Source organism: Carettochelys insculpta, chromosome 2 (assembly GCF_033958435.1).
Source record: "Carettochelys insculpta isolate YL-2023 chromosome 2, ASM3395843v1, whole genome shotgun sequence".
Lineage (NCBI taxonomy): Eukaryota > Metazoa > Chordata > Testudines > Carettochelyidae > Carettochelys > Carettochelys insculpta.
The window spans coordinates 51476131-51498881 of NC_134138.1; the positions used below are offsets into that span (position 1 = coordinate 51476131).

At 42.4% G+C, this 22751-nt stretch overlaps 1 protein-coding gene across 3 annotated transcripts in view; it reads left to right on the plus strand.

Moving 5' to 3' along the window:
- The first annotated feature begins 4163 nt into the window (after nucleotides 1–4163).
- Nucleotides 4164–22751, plus strand: part of NBN (nibrin) — a 68880-nt gene continuing 50292 nt past the window's right edge. For 2 of the 3 annotated variants that reach the window (XM_074986969.1, XM_074986968.1), the window contains exons 1-4: nucleotides 4164–4295; nucleotides 7934–8067; nucleotides 9903–10051; nucleotides 16863–17022. In XM_074986969.1, coding sequence (XP_074843070.1) covers nucleotides 4253–4295; nucleotides 7934–8067; nucleotides 9903–10051; nucleotides 16863–17022 — 486 coding nt within the window. In that variant the 5' untranslated portion in view covers nucleotides 4164–4252. Of the gene's footprint in view, nucleotides 4296–7933; nucleotides 8068–9902; nucleotides 10052–16862; nucleotides 17023–22751 lie in introns of those variants that run through there. The other variant, XM_074986970.1, reaches the window with a different exon arrangement.

Here is a 22751-nt window from a genome sequence, read left to right on the forward strand (position 1 = left end):
CATCATGGCAAGAAGATTAACAGTGGAGTACCTCAAGGTTCTGTACTCTATCGTTTTACTGTATTATTAAGTCCTGGCAAGGGAAATGGGTAATGGGGTAGCAAAAGTACTTCACTTTCACACAATAGCTAATGGGCACAGTTGCTGATGTTTCTGGTAAGAGCTATAGTTCCACATTTCTCTGCGGTATTTAATCGAAGGCTGTGTCTAGACTATATTCCTCTTTCAAAACAGGAACACAAAGAGGGAAATCAAAAATGCAAATGAAGTGCTGATTTACAAATCTCATGCTTCATTTGCATAATCTTGTCCAATTGCTTTTTTGGAAGCGATTCTTTCAGAAAAAAAACAAAAAACAAAAAAAACCAGTGTAGACGGGAGTGCATTATAGCTGGTTGATATTCCCTTGTAAAGGCTGTCTATCTCACCCCCAATTTCTTTCATAACTATGTCAGGCCTAGTAATGACAATTCTGAGGATGGTCTTCAGTAGAGTTGCAGAATGCGTAAACCACTTTCTCTCAGATATCTCAATAGCTGTGCTTGTTAGCTTTCAGAATATGCTGCCAGGCTTAACTCCCTTCTGCCCTCCCCCAATGTTGCCTGTAAGGTGTTGGGTAGATCTGGCACCTTGAGGCAGGAGAGTTCACAGCAGTTGATTAATTTTTATTATATTTGTGTAGCTGTTGGGTTGATTTGGGACCGATGGCCTGCTTGATCACATCGTACATTCCTCACATGTTACCAGTGTCCGCGGCCTGCTGAATCTTGGAGCAGAGTTGGAGCCAGTAATCGTTGGCACACCACTGAGCAACCTGCTGCACTTGACTCTGAGCAGACCGGAGCACCTGCAGGTTCACCTCGCTGGGAGAGGACCTGTATGCAGCCAGTGCCTGTCTCTTCTTCTCGATCAGGGGCGTCAGCACTTCAGTGTGGGCTTCAAACCGATCAGCAGACTTGACTGTCTTCTTCCCAAAGGTAGATATCGCAGTATTATAGATAACGTCCCATAGTTGTTCCCATCTCTTGCTGATATCAATGTCATCCGAGCGGGGCAAGGCCTCTTCAAGTGCTTGGACAAACTCACATACTTCTGAAGGGTCACGAGTCTTGCCAGTGTCAGTGTGCGGCCTCCCTTCGTTTTTGGAGCGAAAGAATCTTCGCGGCTGGATGTGCACCTTACTACACACGAGCAAATGGTCAGTGTCACAGTCTGCACTGTGGTAGCTGTGTGTCACCCTAACATTACCTAAATAGCTGCGTTTGGTGAGGACAAGGTCAAGCTGGTGCCAATGTTTCGATCTTGGGTGTCGCCACGAAACTTTGTGCTGGGGTTTGACGTTGAAGAAGGTATTGGTTATGCAGAGGTCATGTTGGGAGCAGAGTTCAAGGAGGCGCTGTCTGTTCTCATTCATCTTCCCTGTCCCAAACTGTCCCAGACAGGATGGCCAGCTGTGGTGGTCGCTGCCAAATCTGGCGTTGAAGTCGCCAAGGATGAATAGCAGCTCATGGGACGGTACCTCACTGATGGCAATGCAAAGTTCATCATAGAACTTGTCCTTAACTTTCTGGGCAGAAGTTAAAGTAGGCGCATAGATGCTGAAGATGTTGACCATGCCCACTGGTCTTGAAGGACAGAACCAAGCAGATGGAATGCTAGGTGGAACACTACTCACAGTTGTACGCCAGAGAGACCATAGTTACAGAGAGAGCCCTGAATGCCATCGAGCCTCTGCCTACCATGACTGAACTTGATGCTGAGCCCACCTTGGAGGAACTCAGCGACACACTAAAAGCACTCTCTTCTGGAAAAGCCCCAGGGAAAGATGGTATTCCTTCAGAAATCCTCAAATGCGCCAATGGTACCCTAGTTTCAGAGCTGCATGGAATACTTTGCCAATGCTGGAGAGAAGGCAGCGTACCGCAAGATATGAGGGATGCTAACATCATTACTGTCTACAAGAACAAAGGTGACAAAAGTGATTGTAACAACTATCGCAGCATCTCCCTTCTCAGACTGTGGGGAAGCTATTGGCACGTGTTGTTCTGAAGAGGCTCAGTGTTCTTGCGGAGAGAGTCTACCCTGAGTCTCAGTGTGGGTTCAGAGCTGAACGGTCCACCATAGACGTGGTTTTCTCTGTTAGGCAACTACAAGAAAAGTGCAGGGAGCAGAACAAACCTCTGTATATTGCCTTCATCGACCTGACCAAGGCATTTGATCTCATCAGCAGAAAAGGTCTGTTTGTGATTCTGGCTCAGATTGGCTGTCCCCCAACTCTGCTCAGCATTATTAGGGCCTTCCACGAAGGGGACCATCGTATACGATGGATCCACATCCGAACCCTTTGAGATTCTCAGCAGAGCGAAGCAGGGCTGTGTGCTTCCTCCAACACTGTTGGGCATCTTCTTTGCAGTTTTGCTCAAATATGCCTTCGGAACTGCTACAGAGGGCATTTCTCTCCGCACGAGAACGGACGGCAACCTCTTCAAACTGTCGAGGCTTAGAGTGAAGACCAGGGTGCTTACGAAGCGTCTAAGGGAGTTCCTTTTTGCTGACGATGCAGCTATTGCTGCTCACACTCAGCAGGAACTGCAGTCACTCATAACTCACTTTGCGGATGCATGTATGGAATTTGGCCTCACAATCAGCTTAAAGAAGACCCAGGTGATGGGCCAAAACGTGGATAACAAGCCATCTACGAGCGTGCTAGACTACGAACTGGAAGTCGTCCATGAGTTTGTGTACCTAGGCTCAACGATCTCTGACAACTTGTCACTTGATAGCGAGACCAACAAGTGCATTGGAAAAGCCGCCACAACATTCTCCAGGCTGACGAAGAGAGTATGGGCTAACAATAAGCTCACTGTACACACCAAGGTGCAGGTCTACACAGCCTGTGTTTTGAGCACACTGCTGTACGCCAGTGAAGCATGGACTTTGCGCTCAAAACAAGAGCAGCGGCTCAACACATTCCACATACGCTACCTTAGGCGCATGCTCGGTATCTCATGGCGGGACAAGGCCCCCAATAGCACAGTGCTTGAGAGGGCAGGCACCGCCTCCACGTTCACTCTTCTCAAACAGAGGCGTATGTGCTGGCTGGGCCATGTCTCACGCATGACGGATGGCTGAATACTGAAGGACCTCCTCTTTGGCAAACTGGCATCTGGAAAGAGGCTGAAAGGGCGACCTAAATTGCACTACAAGGACACGTGCAAGCATGACCTCAGCGCGCTCTCTATCAGTGTGAACACCTGGCATTTGCTCGCCTCAGACAGGCATGCCTGGAAACAGGGAGTGAAGGAAGCTCTTGTTATGTATGAAACTACCTTGGTGAAGGAAGCGGAAGACAGGAGAGCCCTCAGGAAGATCCGTGCCTGTGATACCATGGCGACATCTGCCTACTGCTGCTCAGAGTGCGGAAAGGACTGCCACCACCGGATTGGATTGCACAGCCACAGAAGACGCTGATCGAATCAGTCCAACTGGGGCACAAACCCATGATCCCTCGGGATCAAAGGATGCCTACTACTACTACTGGGTTGATTTGGGGAAATTGGTGTGTCTTGTTCCATATGGATTACCAAGGCTGTTCAGTGCACTGGAGGGGAGTTCTGGTATGGTTTGTAAACATTTACATGAAAAAATTAGGCTAGCATTAGGATAAGGGTGCCTGGCTGCTGGGAACTAGACAGGAACTCCAGCCTCATTTCATATGTGCAGAGACCCAGTGGCACAATAGTTAATGGGCAGAGTTGAAGCTTGTATCATAGAAGAGAAAGGGTCCATTGCCAGAGCTTGGAGCGCCTCTCATAAATCTCTGTCATAATTCCAACACTTAATTCAAAGAATCATTTATGGCAAGTCTCATTCTAAGGCTGCATTTGGTGGCTCTGCTAGCACTGGTGCAGCCTCCCCACCTTCCCCTCATAGCGTGACGTTGGACGGACAGCAGCGCAGTGTACCTTCAACCACGCTCTGACGCTCCATCGACAGCTGTGGAAATGTCCCCTGTCCCCACCCGTATCCTGGCTGGCAGAAGCCCATCTTCTCCTGCCCCCTTCCCTCCCGCGTCCGCGCCTGCGCGTCACCAGCAGGCGGAAGTAGTTGTTATTACCCTCCCGGGCGCTAGGTGGCGCTGCAGGCCCAGTGTTTCAGCGAGTCTGGGTCCTGGCGGCGCTGGAGTGCGCACAGGGGCCCTCTCGCTGAGGACGGAGCTCGGACGTCTTGACGTCTCCTGCCCCCAGCTGAGATGTGGAAACTAGTACCCGCGGCAGGGCCCGCTCCCGCCCGGGGTAAGGGCTGGCGGTGTCCCCCGTCTGATGCAGCCTGGCAGCGGTGCGGCGTTCCGGGCCCCTGAGCCTTTAGGCTTCGGGCCCCGCCCCGCTGGCATCCGCCTGGGGACCGAGGCCGGAGTGAGGCGCGAGGCCATGGGAGCGGGGCAGTGCGGCGGCTCCGACTCGCGCGGGGGGGAAGGTGTCACCCAGTGATGGGCGCGGGCACTGCTGCTGCGGGAGCTGTCTGAGGTGGTTTCTGTCACACAGGCGCTTCAGAATGGCGTCCAGCACCCCCCCGCCGTGCATATTGTTGTTACCTCTAGTGTGTGAGCTCAGATACAAGGAGCAACCTGCGCGGGGCTGCCCAGCCTCTGCCTGCTGTGCGGGGGGAGGGAGGGGGCTGAGGCTCTGAAGCACCAGCCTCTGCCTCTTCTCTCGATACGGGTTTTCAGTTGGATCTAATTGGTATGGTCTCCTAACGATATCAGTGCCGATATACCCAGTGGCTGGGAGTTCCACAGGGTAAACATGCGTCCTTTAAAAATGCTTCACTCATTTTAATGTAATTGTCTTTTCACTCTTGTTCAGTGGCCAATTTCTGATGTGAGGGTGTGTATAGGAGTGAATGTAAAAATACCTTTGATTTTCATTTGCTTTGTCTTTGCCATTTATTTTAAGTTTCTGTGTCATCATTCCTTTTATGTCTTGTCTGTATTTATGCGGTGTAATTGTTATTGTCTCATCCACCTTGTTTTGTTCATCTCTAGTTACTTTTGAATTTTTGTAATATGAAATTCTCTTTGTGCGTTTGGTCAATTTCATCACCTCTTTCTCTGAATCCTTTTTTGAGATAATGTGACCAGAATTGGTCACAATATTCTAAATGAGGTTGTGCTGTTGATTTATTTAGTATTTCTAGTTTTTATCTTCTGTCATTTCTTAAGCAGGTTAGCATTTTGTTTGCATTTTAGTTACATGTTTCGAAGAGGTTTTCCTTGAGTTGTTCACGATGGTATTTTTGTTTGAATGTGCACAGTTAATTCACTTGTACTTCATGTGAGCTGTTCAGATTTGTTCATTCCAATATGTATTACTTTGTATGTGTCAATAGTGCACTTCCTCTGCCATCCAGCTTTGTCGTGGTCCTCTGGATTTCCTTAATCATTTATATACTTGACTATTCAAAATAATATTGTATTTACTTTGAACATCCTAATTGTTGTCTCTCATTTCACCAAGCTTTCCAGTTCATTCATAAATATAGTGAATAACATCATCAACATATAGCTAGCGTATGCTAAACACTCTGTTAGTTTAGCATACTTTTAGCAGGAGCTACAAGGACAGTCAAGAATTTAATTAAAATGTTTGTAGAGCACAGTCTTGTGACTTCACTTAAAGCATCAGCTGATAAAATAGTATAACTGAGGGCAGCAATTGTTTCTAGAAGAAGTAAATTTTACTTTTTGTAATATAGTGAGATTGGCTGATTAAATTTCTTCAGTTGAATTAAAATGTGAAACGATTTTAGGGAGAAAAAATACTTTCAATTTCTGAATAAAATCTTAAGGAAAATAGTCCATTAGCTTTCCTCACCATGATCTGAATTGTACTTCTTGTAAAATATATCAAATAAATGAAGGAGTATAGACTTCAGAAACATCAGACACATACAATGTGGAAAGCTTTTGTGTCTTTTTGTAGTGGAACTGTCTTTTTCTTGCATGTTTCATCCATGAACTTGCTGGTGTCTTTTTTCTGAGGGATCATTTATTCTTCTTGTCTGTTCATTCTTTGGTTTCTTGACTAAGGCCTGGTTTACACTAGATGGTATTGCTGGCATAGTCATGTCAGAAGTGTAGAAAAAGAATAGTACCCTTACCTGACCTAGCTGTGCTAGCAAAAAGTACTATTGTAGATTTGATTCAGGGAACTGATATAAGTCATATTGGTAAAAGAACTCTAAGATTATTTACTATATTTACGAGTGTAGACAAGACCTTAAATTGCCAATGAGGCAGAAAATTAGAACCTGCTTTAGTGATGGCATGTATGATATGAAAACACAAGACTATGAATAGGAATGAGACTGAAACCAAATCAGTTTCATATAGGTTACCCAGAAACTGTTAAACTTCAAGTCCCTTAGTAATTCACTGATATAATTAAAACTGGACTTTGATTGTGGAGTGACGTAATGATATTAGAATACTTAAAATTGCAAATAAAGCTTGCCTATAATTTGGACAAATTCTGACTGAAATCCTATAGGATTAATCCTTGAAACTATATGGTCTTAAAGTTAGATATGTTGTTTACTTCTGTCCATTAAATCCTGAGCAGCTGAAATCTCATACTTGATAACACAGAACAGTTTTGGATGTGAGATCCTCTGCAGTTTTCCAGATGCCAATACAATAAATTCATAAGGTACTGAGTGCCCAAATGGTCAGTGTTAAAATCATCTAGGGAAATAAATATAGCAGTGGAAGTCAAACTGCTCTGTCTTTCATTTTCTCAGTTGCATCTGTGCAACTTCAGTATGAATTGCATACATGCAAATATTAGGCTGATCAGGTGAAGTTTTGGTACTGGCAAGTTCCTTAATTTCTTTTCCTTAGTTTAATTATCTGTAAAATTTGGGCTTCATCTTTCTATCAGCCTCTACCGGATAGGTGACTATTATGATGGAGGTCCTAATTCTTAAAGGAAGAAGCTCTGTTTTCTTGACTGCTGTTATATATAAAAGGGAGGGTTTCTGCTCTGTCTCTGTTTTTAGATCTTTCTTCCCTATAAATAATGTTTAATTTTAATTCATTTGTACTTCATACAAGAGTAATTGTTTGTGTTTATTTTAATACTGGCAACAGGGTTTTAAGTAGTGCAGTGAAACTGAGTAGAATTTTTTTTGTAACTCTACTACTACTTAGGGAAGTGATGAACGGAAGTAGCGGTACTGTTATTCTCTGCATATTCAGGAAGACAGCACTGCATGGCTGTTTATATGAAAAAGTTACATGCACAGGGCTAAGGGCTATGAGTGATTGTTTTCTGTAGAAGCTGGTACTTTATTCTTTTATGTACCCACCTAGATGAGGGAACGCTTCTTTCTGTCAAATAGGTGAACATGTTTTTCAGGTTCACTCAAAATGTATGTGGTTTTGCCATCATGTTGCCTAGATGACAAATGCCCTAGAGTCGAATCGAACAGTCAGTCAAGGGATATTTACCAAATAGGGCTTTATTTCTTGTGCAAACTATCCAGCAGTTAAAAAAAATTACAAAATTTTCATCAGAATTTCTCTGAATAGTATTCTGGATTGCAGTACGACGTGCTTATCTCGTCCACATAAAATGTAACGGATCCCCAACACTATTACACGTTTCCTGTAAGTACTGGTGCAAGGTGTGGTCTGTTTGTTTCAAGCATTGTGACACTCTTCATTCTTTTTTCCATCACAACACTGAGTCCAACTCAAATGTGCAGGAGCCAGTGAGAAGGGAAAAATGTAGCTGTAAAATGAGTTGCACTTCCAATTCTGTCTGATACATCTGGAATTACAGGACCGAGTCTGCTATATCTTGTTAAAGCTTTTAAATGGCTCACAGGTACTTATATTTCGCTGCTGTTCAGCATTTATTTTTGTTGTTCTCAGGAGAGCCATATCGACTTTTGGTTGGTACTGAGTATGTTGTTGGACGCAAGAACTGTGCAGTTTTAATTCAGGATGATCAGTCAATCAGTCGGTCTCATGCAGTTCTGACTGTCCAACATCCCGAAACTAACCTTGTAAGTATCCCACTTTATTATATTATGGATATCTGGACTAAAACTGGGTTTCTGAGACTAGCTTAGGGTATTTCCATCTTCAACAGGTGTGTTTCAATCTGAAATCAATTCCAGTCTTATTCCAATAAATCTACATCTTAGACTCATATTTTTTTCTTATCTTGAATATCTAAGGCCATGGTGTTCAACCAGTTCTGAGCAATAGCCACTGCAATGGCTATTGTTATAGTGGATGAGTCACATTATTCTGTGAATATTACGATTTGTGAGTTTTTATTGTTCAGTCCAACTAGCCACACTCAACCAGCCATATAGCTACATGTGCCAAGTGGCTAACATGTTGGACACCACAGTTCTAAGGACTTGCCTGCACAGGAAAATTGACTGACAAAATTCTCTTGCTGTAATTATATCCTGCAAGGTGGAAAGGTCACAGAGTTTAGGCTCCAGCTCAAGCTCAAAGAAAAAAACCCGCAGCCTGAATCTCACAAGCCTGAGTTGGTTGGGCTAGACCAGACACAGATTTTTTCTTTGCTGTGTATATGTACCTGTTAAGACCACATAGTTTTAATTCCTATTGACTTATTGAGGTACATGAGTTTCACTTATGTAGAGGAGGGCTCGTCAACACTTCCAGGAAGATCGACCCACTCAGGGTCAATCTTCTGGAGTTCACTTTCAAATGTCACATCAATTTTGTACCTCTCTACCTATCTGGGGTCAGCAGTTGACCCCTGTATTCCTTGCTGTCATGAGGAGTGAGGGAGGTTGATAGGAGAAAAGCTTCCATTGACCTTCCTCAGTGGAGACAGTCAGATAAGGTGATTTCAGATATGTCGATTTTAGCTATGCAGTTGCCATAGCTAAAATTATATATCTGAAATCGACTGTACTGCCTAGTGTAAGCCTGAGAAAAATGTGGTAGTTTATCCTACACAGAAACATGTATCTTATTCCTGTGATTGATATAACCCTTATGTAAGTTACATACCAAAATTACAATTTGCTGGGGGAAGGATGAGAAGGAGAGCAAACTATCCATAAGACTTGTGAAGAGTAAAAATTATCATTTAAGGTATTTGAATACGAACATTCAGTTACTTTTATGATGTGTGTGTGTGTGTGTGTGAGATAACTATCACATGTAAAATGTCCCCTGAAATATTACACAACAACCCTAGAATTCACTTTTACAATATGAGGAACAACAGTGGGCTCTAGTTGTAGCACATAGTCTCACTAAAGTCAGCGGTGCTCTGTATATATGCAAAGTCTACCTTCATGCATTGAATTGCAGAACTAGGGTTTTAATTCTGTCCCATAACAAATATTTATGAATAGGTGTAGGGTAGTAGGATATCTGTGTAAATTTCTCCATAGCTTTTAGACCGGTCACAGTGAAGACAGGAAAAAATTAGCTTTCGTCTACCAGTGTTACACAAAGATTTACAGAAATCCATTGAAATACCTCCCAACATCACGACGATAGCACATCCTGATATAAATACATGGGTGCAAATGCAGTGGTGTCATCGGTATCATATAACAAAAGGTAGAGGTAGTGAATTATAGCAAAACAACGTTGAATGTGAAAAAATACTACTATTCTTAAGTAATTCTGGAGAATTTCTTCCTCTGTTGTTAATAATGAGAAGCAAGTTGTCAACTTTGAACTACATGGCTAACATTTTTGTCCAGGTATACAGTATATTTTTAGGACAGTAGTATGAATATCTCATAATACGTACTTTCATTTTATACATATAGTGTGTCTTGTTCTGTAACAATGTAAGTTTCTTCAGTACCTAAAAAGGCAAATTGATATTCATTTTCAGAGTCAAGTGCTCACAGTCCCTGAACTGGTAATAAAGGACACCTCTAAGTATGGTACATTTGTTAATGGAGAAAAACTTTTGAATGGTACTTCCAGAAGTTTGAAGTCTGGTGGTAGAGTCAATTTTGGAGTCTTTGAAAGCAAATTCAGGTGAGAACTAATTTGATGCATTCTGAAATGTTGAAATCAAATTGCAGCTGTTATCTGTAATTTTTTAAAATAGTATCACAGGGTGTACTTGAGGTGACAGAATAAAGAAAATAAAGTGATATGTGTCTATTCAAGCCACGTTCGTGAAGCTTCTGACTAACATTTTCTCCTGTGTATTGACTTTAAAACCTTTGGTGATAAAAATTAGCCCATAGGAGACATTGTGAGCACTAAATATCCTATCGTTAACCTAACAAATAATAAAAACTATAATTAATAAAACTTCCTAAAATATTCATGAACATTTACAAAAAGAATAAAATTAGGGAGTCGTGAGAGAATTTGGCAGAGCCTCCTTTTTCTATCAGGGTATGTGGGTATGTCTACCCAGCAGACTTATTTTGAAATAAGCTGTTCCAGAAGAGTTATTTTGAAATAACCCTGCTTTTTTGTCTTAAAACGGAGACAATGTATGGCTGCATCTACATATGCCACTTCTTCTAGCATGTTAATGAGCAGTTCAGAAAATACTAATGAGGCATGGATGTAAATTTCCCATGCCTCATAAGCGTATGGCCGTGTGATTCGGAGTCTGGAAGAAGCTCTTTTGGACTCCAAAATACACATGCAGACACATGTCCCACGTGGATCTTCTGGAAGGAGGAGAGGGCTTCCAGAATGAGGGTTTTCTTCTGGAAGATCCATGTGGGCCTCTGCACGTGTATTTTGGAGCCTGGGAGAGCTTCTCCCAGACTCCGAATCACATGGTCATATGCTAATGAGGCATGGGAAATTTACACCTGTGCCTTATTAGCATCTTGTGGACTGCTCATTACCATGCTGCTTCCAGAAGAAGTCGCATGTGTAGGCAGAGCCATACAGTACCTTGGTTTTAAGAGAAAAAAGCTGGAGGTAGATCTGAAGAAGTGGGTCAGCTCCACGAAAGCTTGTCACCTGATAAATAATTTTGTTAGTCTTTAAAGTGCTACATGACTGCTTTTTTGTTTTGTTAGAATACAGACTAACACTGCTACCTCTCTGTTACTATTCAGTTTTAAGGGGTAAGGTAGGGCTTTTTCGTATAACTACGCAGCGATACTCACTGGACAAATATAATAAATGATAACCTTTTTAAATGACGACTGCTAAAAAGGGAAGTTGGAAGCTGGCTTTGTCTGTTAAGCTGGATTCCTACTCCATCAGTGCTACCACTGTCATTAGTTTGTAGCAAAACACCACACTTCAATAATAAGCTCTTTTAGAGTATCACTGTGATGAGCAGGGCCACAGAAATCCCCTTGAAACAGTCACTTGGTGGGCTGATCGCACCACTTAGCCTGACTGCCTGCCTTCTGAGGTGCATTTTCCCCCTCCCCCTTCCACTGCTGAGCCAGACCTTCTGGTTTCCTCCAGCATTGGCACAGAGTTGGGGTCACAGCCACCATCAGAGCAACACAGAAATTGAGATCAGCTCAGCTCTGAGGAAGCTCAGTTGAAAGGCGCTTTAAACAGCACCCAGGTCCACAGCCCCAATAGAACCAGAACCCCAGATAAATCTATCTTTATTTGTATAAAGTTTTAATCAGAGCAAGCTCATAACTTGTTTGTGTCCTTTATCAATGACAGAGAGAGATGCACAACTGTTGTCCCACCATGTAACAATTATTTATACTGGGTTTATTAATAAAATCACTTTTGTTTATTAAGTACAGAAAGTAGGGTTTAAGTTAGGGATAGGCAAAATCACACCCTGGGGCTGGATCCAACCGACCAAGCATTTCTCTCTGGTCTGCCTAGCTGACGAGCAGGCGTGCCTACTCACAGCCAGAAGTGTGTTCAGCTGTCTCTCTCCCCAGCCTTGTGCAGCCTGCGGCCAAGCTGCTCCTAGGATCTCCTGCTAACGGTGAAGAGAGTGGGGGAAGGAGGGAGACGGATAATGTGGAACTCAGGGTGTTCCCCTTTACTTGTACCCCATCTCTGCAGAACATGGATCGGGGAGAGGGAGATGCATAGTGGAGCTGCTCCAGTGTGAAGCATGTAGTATGTGCCTCAGGAATGCAGATCGGGGAGAGTGGGAGACAAAAGTGCAGATTTCCCTTAAAAAGACAAAGGGTGGCTTCTCTCAGAAACTTACCCAGCAGCAGCCAGCGCACACACTCTGGCTGTGCCTAAACCACAAGATAAATTTGAATTTATTTAAAAATTGATTTTATAATGCTTCTTTTGAGTTGATTTTGAGCATCCTCACTTGCCACAGACTCCCACCAAAGTATACATATTGCTTCCAGACTGAAATCGCCAAACATTGACTGTTGCGACAGTGCATTCTGGGAACCTATCCTGCATTTCTGTCAGCCCTGCATTCCAAGCCAGGAGCCAGCTGTAGCAGCCCTGGTTAGTTTCCTGGCTCCCTCTAGTAGCTGGGAGCCACGTGTAGCGCTTAGCTTTGTGGGATACATACAGGACGCTTGTGGAGGCTAATAAATTCAAATGAAAGACATGGTGCTTCTGTACTACCCTTTATTTGACATTTTAAACTCAAGATTGATGCTATACCCATCCGTTAATATTGATGTTCATTATTGATATTAGGGCAGACGAAATCGAGCTAAAGACACGTACAGTGAAGACAATGACATTTTAATGTCGAGCTAACTCCCTTTCAATTTATCTTGTAGTGTAGACGCAGCCTCTGTGTCGAAACACATACCTAGTCTGTGCCACACACAGTCATTGTCACATATACACTGGAGCACACAATCTGCGTCACAGTCTGTCACAAAATGTTTCTCTTTCACACTCACTCTTTTTGTCTCTCTCTGTACCCTCAGCCCCACCCCTTCCCAGGGCTGGGGAGGATCAAAATTTGTGGAGTGGCCTCTGTGAAAATTATTGCCCATCCCTGTTTTAAGAGGTTGCAAGTGATAACAGACTGATCAGAGTGAGCTATTAAGAAAAATGAAACAGAACATGCCAGTGAAGGCTAATAGGCTAAGAAATTTGTTGCATGCAGTTTCGTACCTTAACGGTAGTTCTAATAATAATATTTTCTCATAAGCTGGGAAGCCTCCAAACTTGGGCCTCATCTTTACCCCTCTTCAGTCCAGGTATGTTAATGGTTAACCCTAAACAGATGAGGTTTACTGGTTACTGTTAACCAGTGGGGGCTGGAGCAGCTCCTGGCAGGGGGCTGCTCCAGCTCTGTGGGGCCTGCCATGTGTGTGGGTGGGGAGCACTCCTGCTCTAGTGTGCAGCCCCAGGAGCCCAACAGGACAAGTCCTGTTCTGCAGTCTACCTGAGAGCACTGCAAGTGGGGGGGTCTCCAGCCTAGCCACACCCCTTCTCCGATTAAGTTAAATGGGATATTACATCCCTATTTCAGTCTTAGATGTTTCCAGAAGTAATCTTGGGTGCTAATCAGGGGTGTCCTGGCAACTGCTCAGTTGTTTCATTTCTCACCTTTATATCCCTTTCCCCAAAGGCAGGAATCCTTTACGTTCAGTTAAAATGTTTTACACTTCCAGTGAAAAAGTACATCTAAAATAGGTTCCATTATCAGGTGACCTGGTCTGATGTCTAGGCAGGACCAATCATAGTTTAAGCTTACATTAAAAATAAAGCTATTCACAATACCTTGACCCAAACACTGGGCTATTAAATTCTTTGAGTATTACTTATGCCCTCACTTAGCATGTCTAGGTTAATAAACAAGTTTATACTTCCTTCATATTTCTAACTTCAATTTCAATTATACATACGTACAAATATAATATACGCATTCAGCAGATCATAACTTTCCTAATGATGTGTTACAGGATGTATTTTGCATAAAGCATCTTCTAGTTATCCATATTCATAAGCATATTACTGTAAAGAAGATGGGGTGTAACATGTCAATCACATTTAGCAAATATTTCAGAAACTGTCATAGAATCATAGTCAATCATGACTTCAGTACTAATAAACTAAACAATTTAAAGCCAAAGAACAATGTGGAATACATTCTTGGAAGATAGAATCATTGCATTGGAGGGGACCTCGAGAGGTCATCTAGTGCAGTCTTCTGTGCTCAAGATATGGCTAATTATTATCTGGACCGTCACTGACAGGTATTTGTCTAACCCTCTCTTAAAAAAATCTCCACTGGTGGAGATTCAACAACCTCCTCCCTGACTCCTAAAGAACTGTACTGCTTTCTCCCTCTGCACCTGGGAAAGTTAACGCTGACAGTATCCACAGTAATTAGGATGCAAAAATCCCAGCATTTTGAAAATGGAGATGTAACTCTTGTGGAATTGGGACTTCCTTTCTACACTCAATCCTTCTCCCTGTCTTAGGGTTTTATTCTGCGGTGGAGGCAGTGTCATTGGAACAATTTATATAGTGCACGTGCTCAGAGCCATTGAGCCAGACTGTAAACACTGTGTATGATGGAAACTAGCTCAAGTAGGAGTGCTGCTGCACACCTAGTTCAAGCCTAAGTGTGGAGGGGATGAAGCCCATAGACAATCATATAATAAACTAATAGAGTAGATGAGGGGAATTTAGAGTCAAAGAAGAAAATGTGTTTCTCATGCAAGTCTTAGGGTATGGAAGGCATTGAGGAAGAGCAATGCAGATTCAGATGAGGGGAGTTGTACAGAAGAAGGATTTTATCCGAAACAAGAGAGGAGACAGTGTTGGAAAGAAATGGACAGGAAATTGAACTTGTAACAATTTTATTCAATTATATTTCCCACATAAAGAGAGAGAAGCATTCTTAACCAGTGTATAGCTTACATTTAGGCTGAACAAAATGGTGCATTCTTCAAAACAGTGATTGTCAATCTTTCTAGGTTACTGTACCCCTTTCAGGAATCTGATTTGTCTTGTGTACCCACGTTTCACCTCATTTAAAAAGTACTTGCTTATAAAGTCAGACATGAAAATATAAAAGTGAGACAACACTACTACTACTAAAAAACAATTGCTTACTTTCTAATTTTACCATGTAATTTGAAAATAAATTATTTGGGGTATAAATATTTACATTTCAGTGTATATTGTATATACAGCAGTCGTATGAAATTTTAGTTTGCACTGACTTTGCTAGTGCATCCTATGTAGCCTGTTGTTAAAACTAAGTAAATATCTAGATGAGTTGATGCACTCCCGGAAGACTTCTCTATATCCCATACCTTAAATACCCCTGAGTGAGAACCGGTGCTTTAAAAGAAGCAACATCTATTTTAACTTAAGTACACTTTGAAATGTGTTAGTTATGTCTGTATTTTCTTTATTGAACAGCACAATTGATTATGACTGGCATATTTTGTTGATGCTATTAGATCTTAAAAGGTTGACACATAAATTTCCTTCCTAATCTTAAAATATCCTTGTCTGTAGGACAGCCAATTAGGAGGACTGCCTTGGAGTAAGGGTTCACAAGGCTTTCAGACTCCCAGCTCTTTGGCAATGGGAATCTTTGGGGGTTCCTATTCCCTGAGCTGCCCAGCTTGGTGCCAGCTGGTATTCCAGGCAGCTCAGAAAGCCCTAGAAATATTTCAGACAGGAATGCCAGATTTTCAGCTAGTGCTGTCTGCCTGTAATTAATTTTAGAGTAGGGCTGTCAGTTAATCATAGTTAACTCATAACTTTAAAATTAATTTGTTACAAATTAATTGTGACTAATCAGCTTTATTCAGACTGGTAAATAGAAGTATTAATTGAAATTCATTAGGAAAATATTTTTCTGTTTTTCTACATTTTCAAATATACTGATTTTAATTACAACACAAAACAAGGTATAGAGTACGTATATTTTATTACAAATACACTGTAAATGATAAGACATTTTTCAGTTCACCTTTATACAAAAACTGGTGTATCTTCCTCATGAAAATGCAACTTAAATATTGGGGGGTTTTGTTATGTAACTTCACTCAAAAACAAAATGGTGTAAAACTTCAGTACCTACAAGTCCATCTGGTCCTACTTTTTGTTCAGCCAAATGCTTGAACAAACACCTGGGCAGCATTCTCTGTTGCCAATATAAACCAACTTGTTTGTCCAAGCAATAAGCTGAAAAAAAGTAGGACTGAATGCATCTCTAGGTGCTAAAATTTTACGCTGTGTTGTTTTTGAGTGGTGTTATTTTTTGTACATAATTCTACATTTGTAAGTTCAGCTTTCAGGATAAAGAGATTGCAGTGCAGTACTCATAATTTGGGAACTGAACAATAGTATTTCTTTGTGGGTGTGTCTACACTTGCATTCCTCTTTCGAAAGAGGTATTCAAATAAGGTAAATTGAAAATGCAAATGATGTACAAATTTGCATATTTAGCACTTCATTTGCATACTCTAATTTTGAAAGAGCTTTTATTTAATGGGAAGAAGGATTCTTTCAAAAATCAGTTTATTTTCAAAAGAGCAGCGTCTGCACTGGCTTTCTTCTTTTGAAAGAAGCTCTTTCGAAATTAGAATATGCAAATGAGGTGCCGAACACGCAAATTTATACCTCGTTTGCATTTTTGATTTACCTCATTTACATACCTCTTTCGAAAGAGGAATGGAAGTGTAGACAACACCCTGTTAGAGGGCATACACGTCTGTAATCAAAACTAAAAGTGAGCACTGTACATTTTCTGTTGTGTTATAATTGAAATCCAGATGTTTGAAAATGCAGAAAACAGTCAAAAATCTAAATAAATCATATTCTATTATTTAACCGTGCATTTAAGTGCAATTTTTAAAATGCGTGATTAATCCCAGTTGATTTTACTTGACAGCACTGATTTAGACGATACTTTTCTGTAACTTGTTCCTTGCAGAGTAGAATATGAACGTCTGATTGTCTGCTCCTCGTGTTTAGAGACGTCTGGGAAAACTGCTTTAAATCAAGTTATTCTGCAGCTTGGAGGCCTTGTTGTGAATGATTGGTCAGAAGAATGTACTCATCTTGTCATGAAATCAGTGAAAGTTACTGTTAAGGTAGGTTAAGTTTTTGTATGCTAGTAAGTCTTGTGACTTTATTGTAAAACATACAAGGTGAAATCTTAGTGTCCTGTTGAAATCAGTGGCAGAACTCTTATTGATTTCAGCAGTCATGTTTTCACCCAGGAAATCTATTTTCAAGTAGAGTCATTAAAACAAATTCAGTATGAATATTTAACTAAAATCAGAAGAGTTTGAACTGTTTTTAGGAGTTACAGTATTTTCAAGTATCAGAGAGGTAGCCGTGTTAGTCTGTATTTTCAAGAATAAGAAGTCCTGTGGCACCTTATAGACTAACAGATATGTTGGAGCATAAGCTCTTGTGGACAAAGACCCGCTTCATCAGATGCATGAAGCGGGTCTTTGCCCACGAAAGCTTATGCTCCAACATATCTGTTAGTCTATAAGGTTCCACAGGACTTCTTGTTGTTCTCAAATATTTTTCTCTTGTCATCCACTTTTGTGCATGATGTATTTTTCTGGCCTTTATTTTTTCTCTTCACTGTGGCCTCTGAAAATGCAAAAGATGCAGATGAGTTAAGAAGTAGTCAGAGGAACATAGGAGTTACCATACTCTTGAGGTCGTACTCAATAACATTCATTATCCTTATGTCTCATAGGCTACGTCTACACGTGCACCCAACTTCGAAATAGCTTATTTCGATGTTGCGACATCGAAATAGTCTATTTCGATGAATAACGTCTACACGTCCTCCAGGGCTGGCAACGTCGATGTTCAACTTCGACGTTGCTCAGCCCAACATCGAAATAGGCACAGCGAGGGAACGTCTACACGGCAAAGTAGCACACATCGAAATAAGGGAGCCAGGCACAGCTGCAGACAGGGTCACGGGGCGGACTCAACAGCAAGTCGCTCCCTTAAAGGGCCCCTCCCAGACACACTTTCATTAAACAGTGCAAGATACACAGAGCCAACAACTAGTTGCAGACCCTGTATATGCAGCACGGACCCCCAGCTGCAGCAGCAGCAGCCAGAAGCCCTGGGCTAAGGGCTGCTGCCCACGGTGACCACAGAGCCCCGCAAGGGCTGGAGAGAGAGTATCTCTCAACCCCCCAGCTGATGGCTGCCATGGAGGACCCCGCTATTTCGATGTTGCGGGACGCGGATCGTCTACACGTCCCTACTTCGATGTTGAACGTCGAAGTAGGGCGCTATTCCCATCCGCTCATGGGGTTAGCGACTTCGACGTCTTGCCGCCTAACGTCGATTTCAACTTCGAAATAGCGCCCAACACGTGTAGACGTGACGGGCGCTATTTCGAAGTTACTGCCGCTACTTCGAAGTAGCGTGCACGTGTAGACGCAGCCATAGAGGCCAGAACCACATACTTTAGGAAGTGCAAGAAATTCTGTGGTGAATGGTTATGGAATAATCTGATCACGTGGGGAAGTTTACTCCTGTCTTTAAGTTAGAGGTTGTTTTTTCACCCTCATGCGTGAGAATTTAGTTCCTTTCTACTTTATAAATCCTATGTAATGTACCACTGGATGCTTTCATTGTCCATTCATGTGGATAAAGCCATGTCTACACTGCAAACTGTGGCTGATTCAAGTTACATCAGCATAAAACTATCTGGGGATGCTTTACTGACAGGGGAAGGAAATGATGCTCATCTCCTTAAGAGCACAGGACTGTTCAGAAACTGCAAATAAGGGGTCTTTCACAGCTGCAGATTATCATTGTGATGTTGATGAATAGTGATCTTGGAGGACTCGGCCAACTCTTTGCTTCCCAGGCTCATGGGGCAGCGTACCAGCAACTTCAACAGAACCAAGGCAAAGATTCAACTCCATCTGTAATTTATAACGCAGTCTGTAAAACTGTGAACTGTATTACACTGAACAATAACAAGTAAGTGAGTTTGTAACATTTGAGGATTTTCTGGGCATAGTTGAGAGGGCCAAACCAGTGCAAATTGCTTAAACCAGCCCTACTTACAGCCCAAGACTGGGGTCCTCCACTATAAGGCACCAAACCGGTCACAAATATCACTTCTGCTGGCACACTGGGCAGCAAGAAGTCACACAAGCAATTCTCTTCCATGCTTCAGCTTCCCTTGCGCCACAGTCAGTATCCCTCCTTACACAGATGAGAGGTAACAAGTAAACCAATCTCATCAAATCAGAACAGGTTTTTCAGGTCCCAAAGGACCAGCTACAATCCCACGTCAGATCTTACTCAGAAGACAAACTGTGACAATCCTTTAGAATCTAAAATTTGAATGTTGATTAATAAAAAGAATGAATAGGTTTAGAGTAAAATTGTTAAAGCATCAGTCACAAAGATCTTGATACAGGCTTGCCGCAGAGGTGGAGTAGGCTGCTGTCTTAAGTCTCTGGAATACATCGTCTGTTAGGATGGATCATCAGTCCTTTCAGGCTCAGTTCACAGCAGAGATGCTCCTGAAATGATGACCTGGATTGAAGACAAAGATGGAAGAACTCTCAGGGTCCCCTTATACTCTTGCCCATGTGAAGGGGGAATTCCATTATTCCTCCTGGTCTGGAAGCATGTTTGAGGTGAAGCCTGTCACATAAGCAAGTCACCTGTCCATGTCCTTTTTATTGCAATCTGCCATTGCCTCTCTGCTGGGTTACATATTACAGCCAGATTCCTCAGAGGTGGATTGGAATCTGATAAGGCCCTTTGTCGGTCAAGTATGGCTTCAGTTGATTAGGAGCCCTTTCATAGTCGGTTGCCAGGCCTCCTACTGTGTTCTCCCAGAAACTAAAATTTCAAATATAAGCACAGAGCCAATACTTAACTCTTCATATAAAAATGATACAAACATAAGTCACTTTAATGGTCACTAGCTTGCAATAGATACTTCACTCAGCCCAGTTGGCATCTGGCGCAAAGCTAGAACAGCGGTTGCTACAACAATGCTCTCATGAGACAATGCGTATGACAACTTCGAAGAGCAGCAACACATACACCTGATTGATGCTCGTGAGAGGAAGAAAGCAACAGCAGCAGCTTCACTGACAGAGCCAGGACAATTCTCTTGCCCCTACTGTGGACGCCCATACCTTTCAAGGCTTGGACTCTTTAAGCACATGCGAATCCACAACTGATGAGCCTGTGCAAGCTCAAGATGTCATTGTTAGACACAACAGACTGCCAACCACCTACTTACCATCAGAAAAGGTATTAGAATGAGAGTTGTACAGTGAACTCTGGACTCTTTCCACATGCTGGGCAGATGTATCACTGACAGGAAGCAGAGTTGAGTAAAGTGTTTTGTGTTTTTTAATGACGAGCATACAGTTCATTTGATCTGTGTTAAAAAATCAGTTTTAGCTGTACATCAAAATGAGAATAAACTGTTAGGGTTTTTTTGTAAAACTAGCACATACATTTTAGACCAAATGTATGTGACAGAGTTAAGTACTCTTAACTTAATTAAGTGTACCTCTTTCTCACTTTCTCTTGTCAAGCACACAGCAAAGCTATTCCTTAAACATGGGAAATTCAGACCAGAGGTGGTGATGCAAAATGAGGCAAGGTAGCTGGGTGGTTTTAGAAGCCCTAACCCACCCCAGGCTTAGCCCTCCAACCCACCTCCCAAGGCCCCAACCCACTGCTAGGCTTAACCCTCCTCAACTGCCCCCCGCCCCACTTCAAGATTTACCCCTTTGCTGTTTCCCTGGCTGCAGAACATGTGTTCCACTGCGGAGAAAGCTGGACTGTACTTATGCAAAATCCTGGTTATGGGAAGGTGCGTGGAACAGAACCCTTGCGTAACTCGAGGGTCTACTATACCTAATGTTATTAGTTTTGATCCATTCTCCCATGTGCATCATATAACAAAATAAAGGACATGACTACCTTGTGACCTGGAGTCACAAAGAGATACTGGCTCACTACCTCAGCTGTTGCCTGTCCCACCACCTCATTCAATATTTAGTCCTTGGCATTGATTTTGCTAGCTACTCCCTCCATGTCCCCAGATTATCAATGTGGCTCTTAGCTGTGACACCATCACTACCACCTAAGGAGCATGTGCAGCATGAGGGAGGGGTAGCTCAGTGGCTTGAGCAGTGTCCTGCTAAACCCAGGATTGTGAGCTCTGTCCTGGAGGGGGGCTATTACAATTAAGAAATCTGGGGCAAATGATTTAAAAAAAAAACTGTGAGGGATGGGGATAGGTCCTGCTCTGAGTGCAGGGGACTGGACTCAATGACCTCTGAAGGTCACTTCCCATTCTATAAGATGTGTATTTTGTACAAGTAGCATGTTTTGGGTGCCCTACCAGAGCAATAGAGGGCTTCCTTGCCTTAGGTATGGCTACCTCATCTCCTTCATCTTAGCGTTGTGCTGCTTCATATTCCTTTTATGACCCATCTCATCCATGCCGCAAGTAATTTGCATGGAGGTGTCAAAGTTCCAACAGCTGGATTGGAGCTGCAACTGTACAACATTCTCTCCCCACAGACCCACCAGATCCAGCAACTCTGGTATAGTCCGGGTGGGAGAATGTTTGCTGAGGAAGGCTGGCACTGTCTGTTGGGACGATGTGATATGAGCTGTTCATTCTGAGCAAACTGGATGGGCAACAGGAAGTTGAGCAAACAAGAAGTGAAATTCTGAGCAAACAGGAAGTGAAATTTCAAATATTCTTGGTGCTTTTAAGTTGGAGGGCCACATGCCTGTGTGCCTGACTACTGGGCAGCAGAGTAGAAACTGCTTACAAGAGTAGTTGGTTATAGGACACTTCCTCAAGGCCATTTAATATTATACTGCATCAGTGTTTCTCAAGCAGGGGTACAAGTATCCTTGGGGGTACACTGAGGTGTTCCAGGGGTATATCAACTAATCTGGATATTTGCCTAGTTTTACAACAGGCAACATAAAAACACTAGTAAAGTCAGTACAATCTAAAAGTTCATTCAGACAATGACTTGTTTCTACTGCTTCATGTGCCTTATGCTGGAATGTAAGACCCTAAAGAGAATGGTGAGAAACTGTTCTCAGTGGTGCAGATAGCAGAACAAGGAGCCATGGTCTGAAGTTAAAGAGGGATAGGTGTAGGTTGGATGTTAGGAGAAACTACTTCACCAGGAGGGTGGTGAAGCACTGGAATGTGTTGCCTAGAAAGGTGGTGGATTCTCCATCCCTTGAGGTTTTAAGTCCCAGCTTGACAAGATCCTGGCTGGGATGACTTAGATGGGGTTGATCCTGCTTGAAGCAGGGGGCTGGACTAGACCCTTCCAGCCCTATGATTCTATGAGTACAGTACGGCTATTCCAATTAATTTATTTGATAAGGTGGTAGAAAGTCACAGAGTTTTCAGTAGTAGTCTGTGATATTTTTGCATGTTTTTGTAAGTAAGTAGTTTTTAAGTGAGTTGTAAATTAGTGTTATGCAAAACAAATCTGACCTTGTGCAAAGGGTACAGTAATCTGGAAGTCTTAAATGGCACTTGTTTCAAGATGTCAGATTACCGAAGGATCATGTTTCTCAACTGGTGGTACATGTCCTTAGGGATACATAAGAGAAGTCTGGGGGCACTTACAATTTTTTAAAGGGGTACTTTATAAAAAAAAAGTTGAGAAATCCTGTACTACATGGCTTTGTCTCAGAAAGCTGTGTGCTGCTTGTTGAGATGGTTTTGTCAGCCTTGCAGGAGAGACTTGTGCAGGCAAACTTTAAACAACTATATAGAAAAGAGGTGCTAGCACTCATTTTACCTTCCATTTGATGT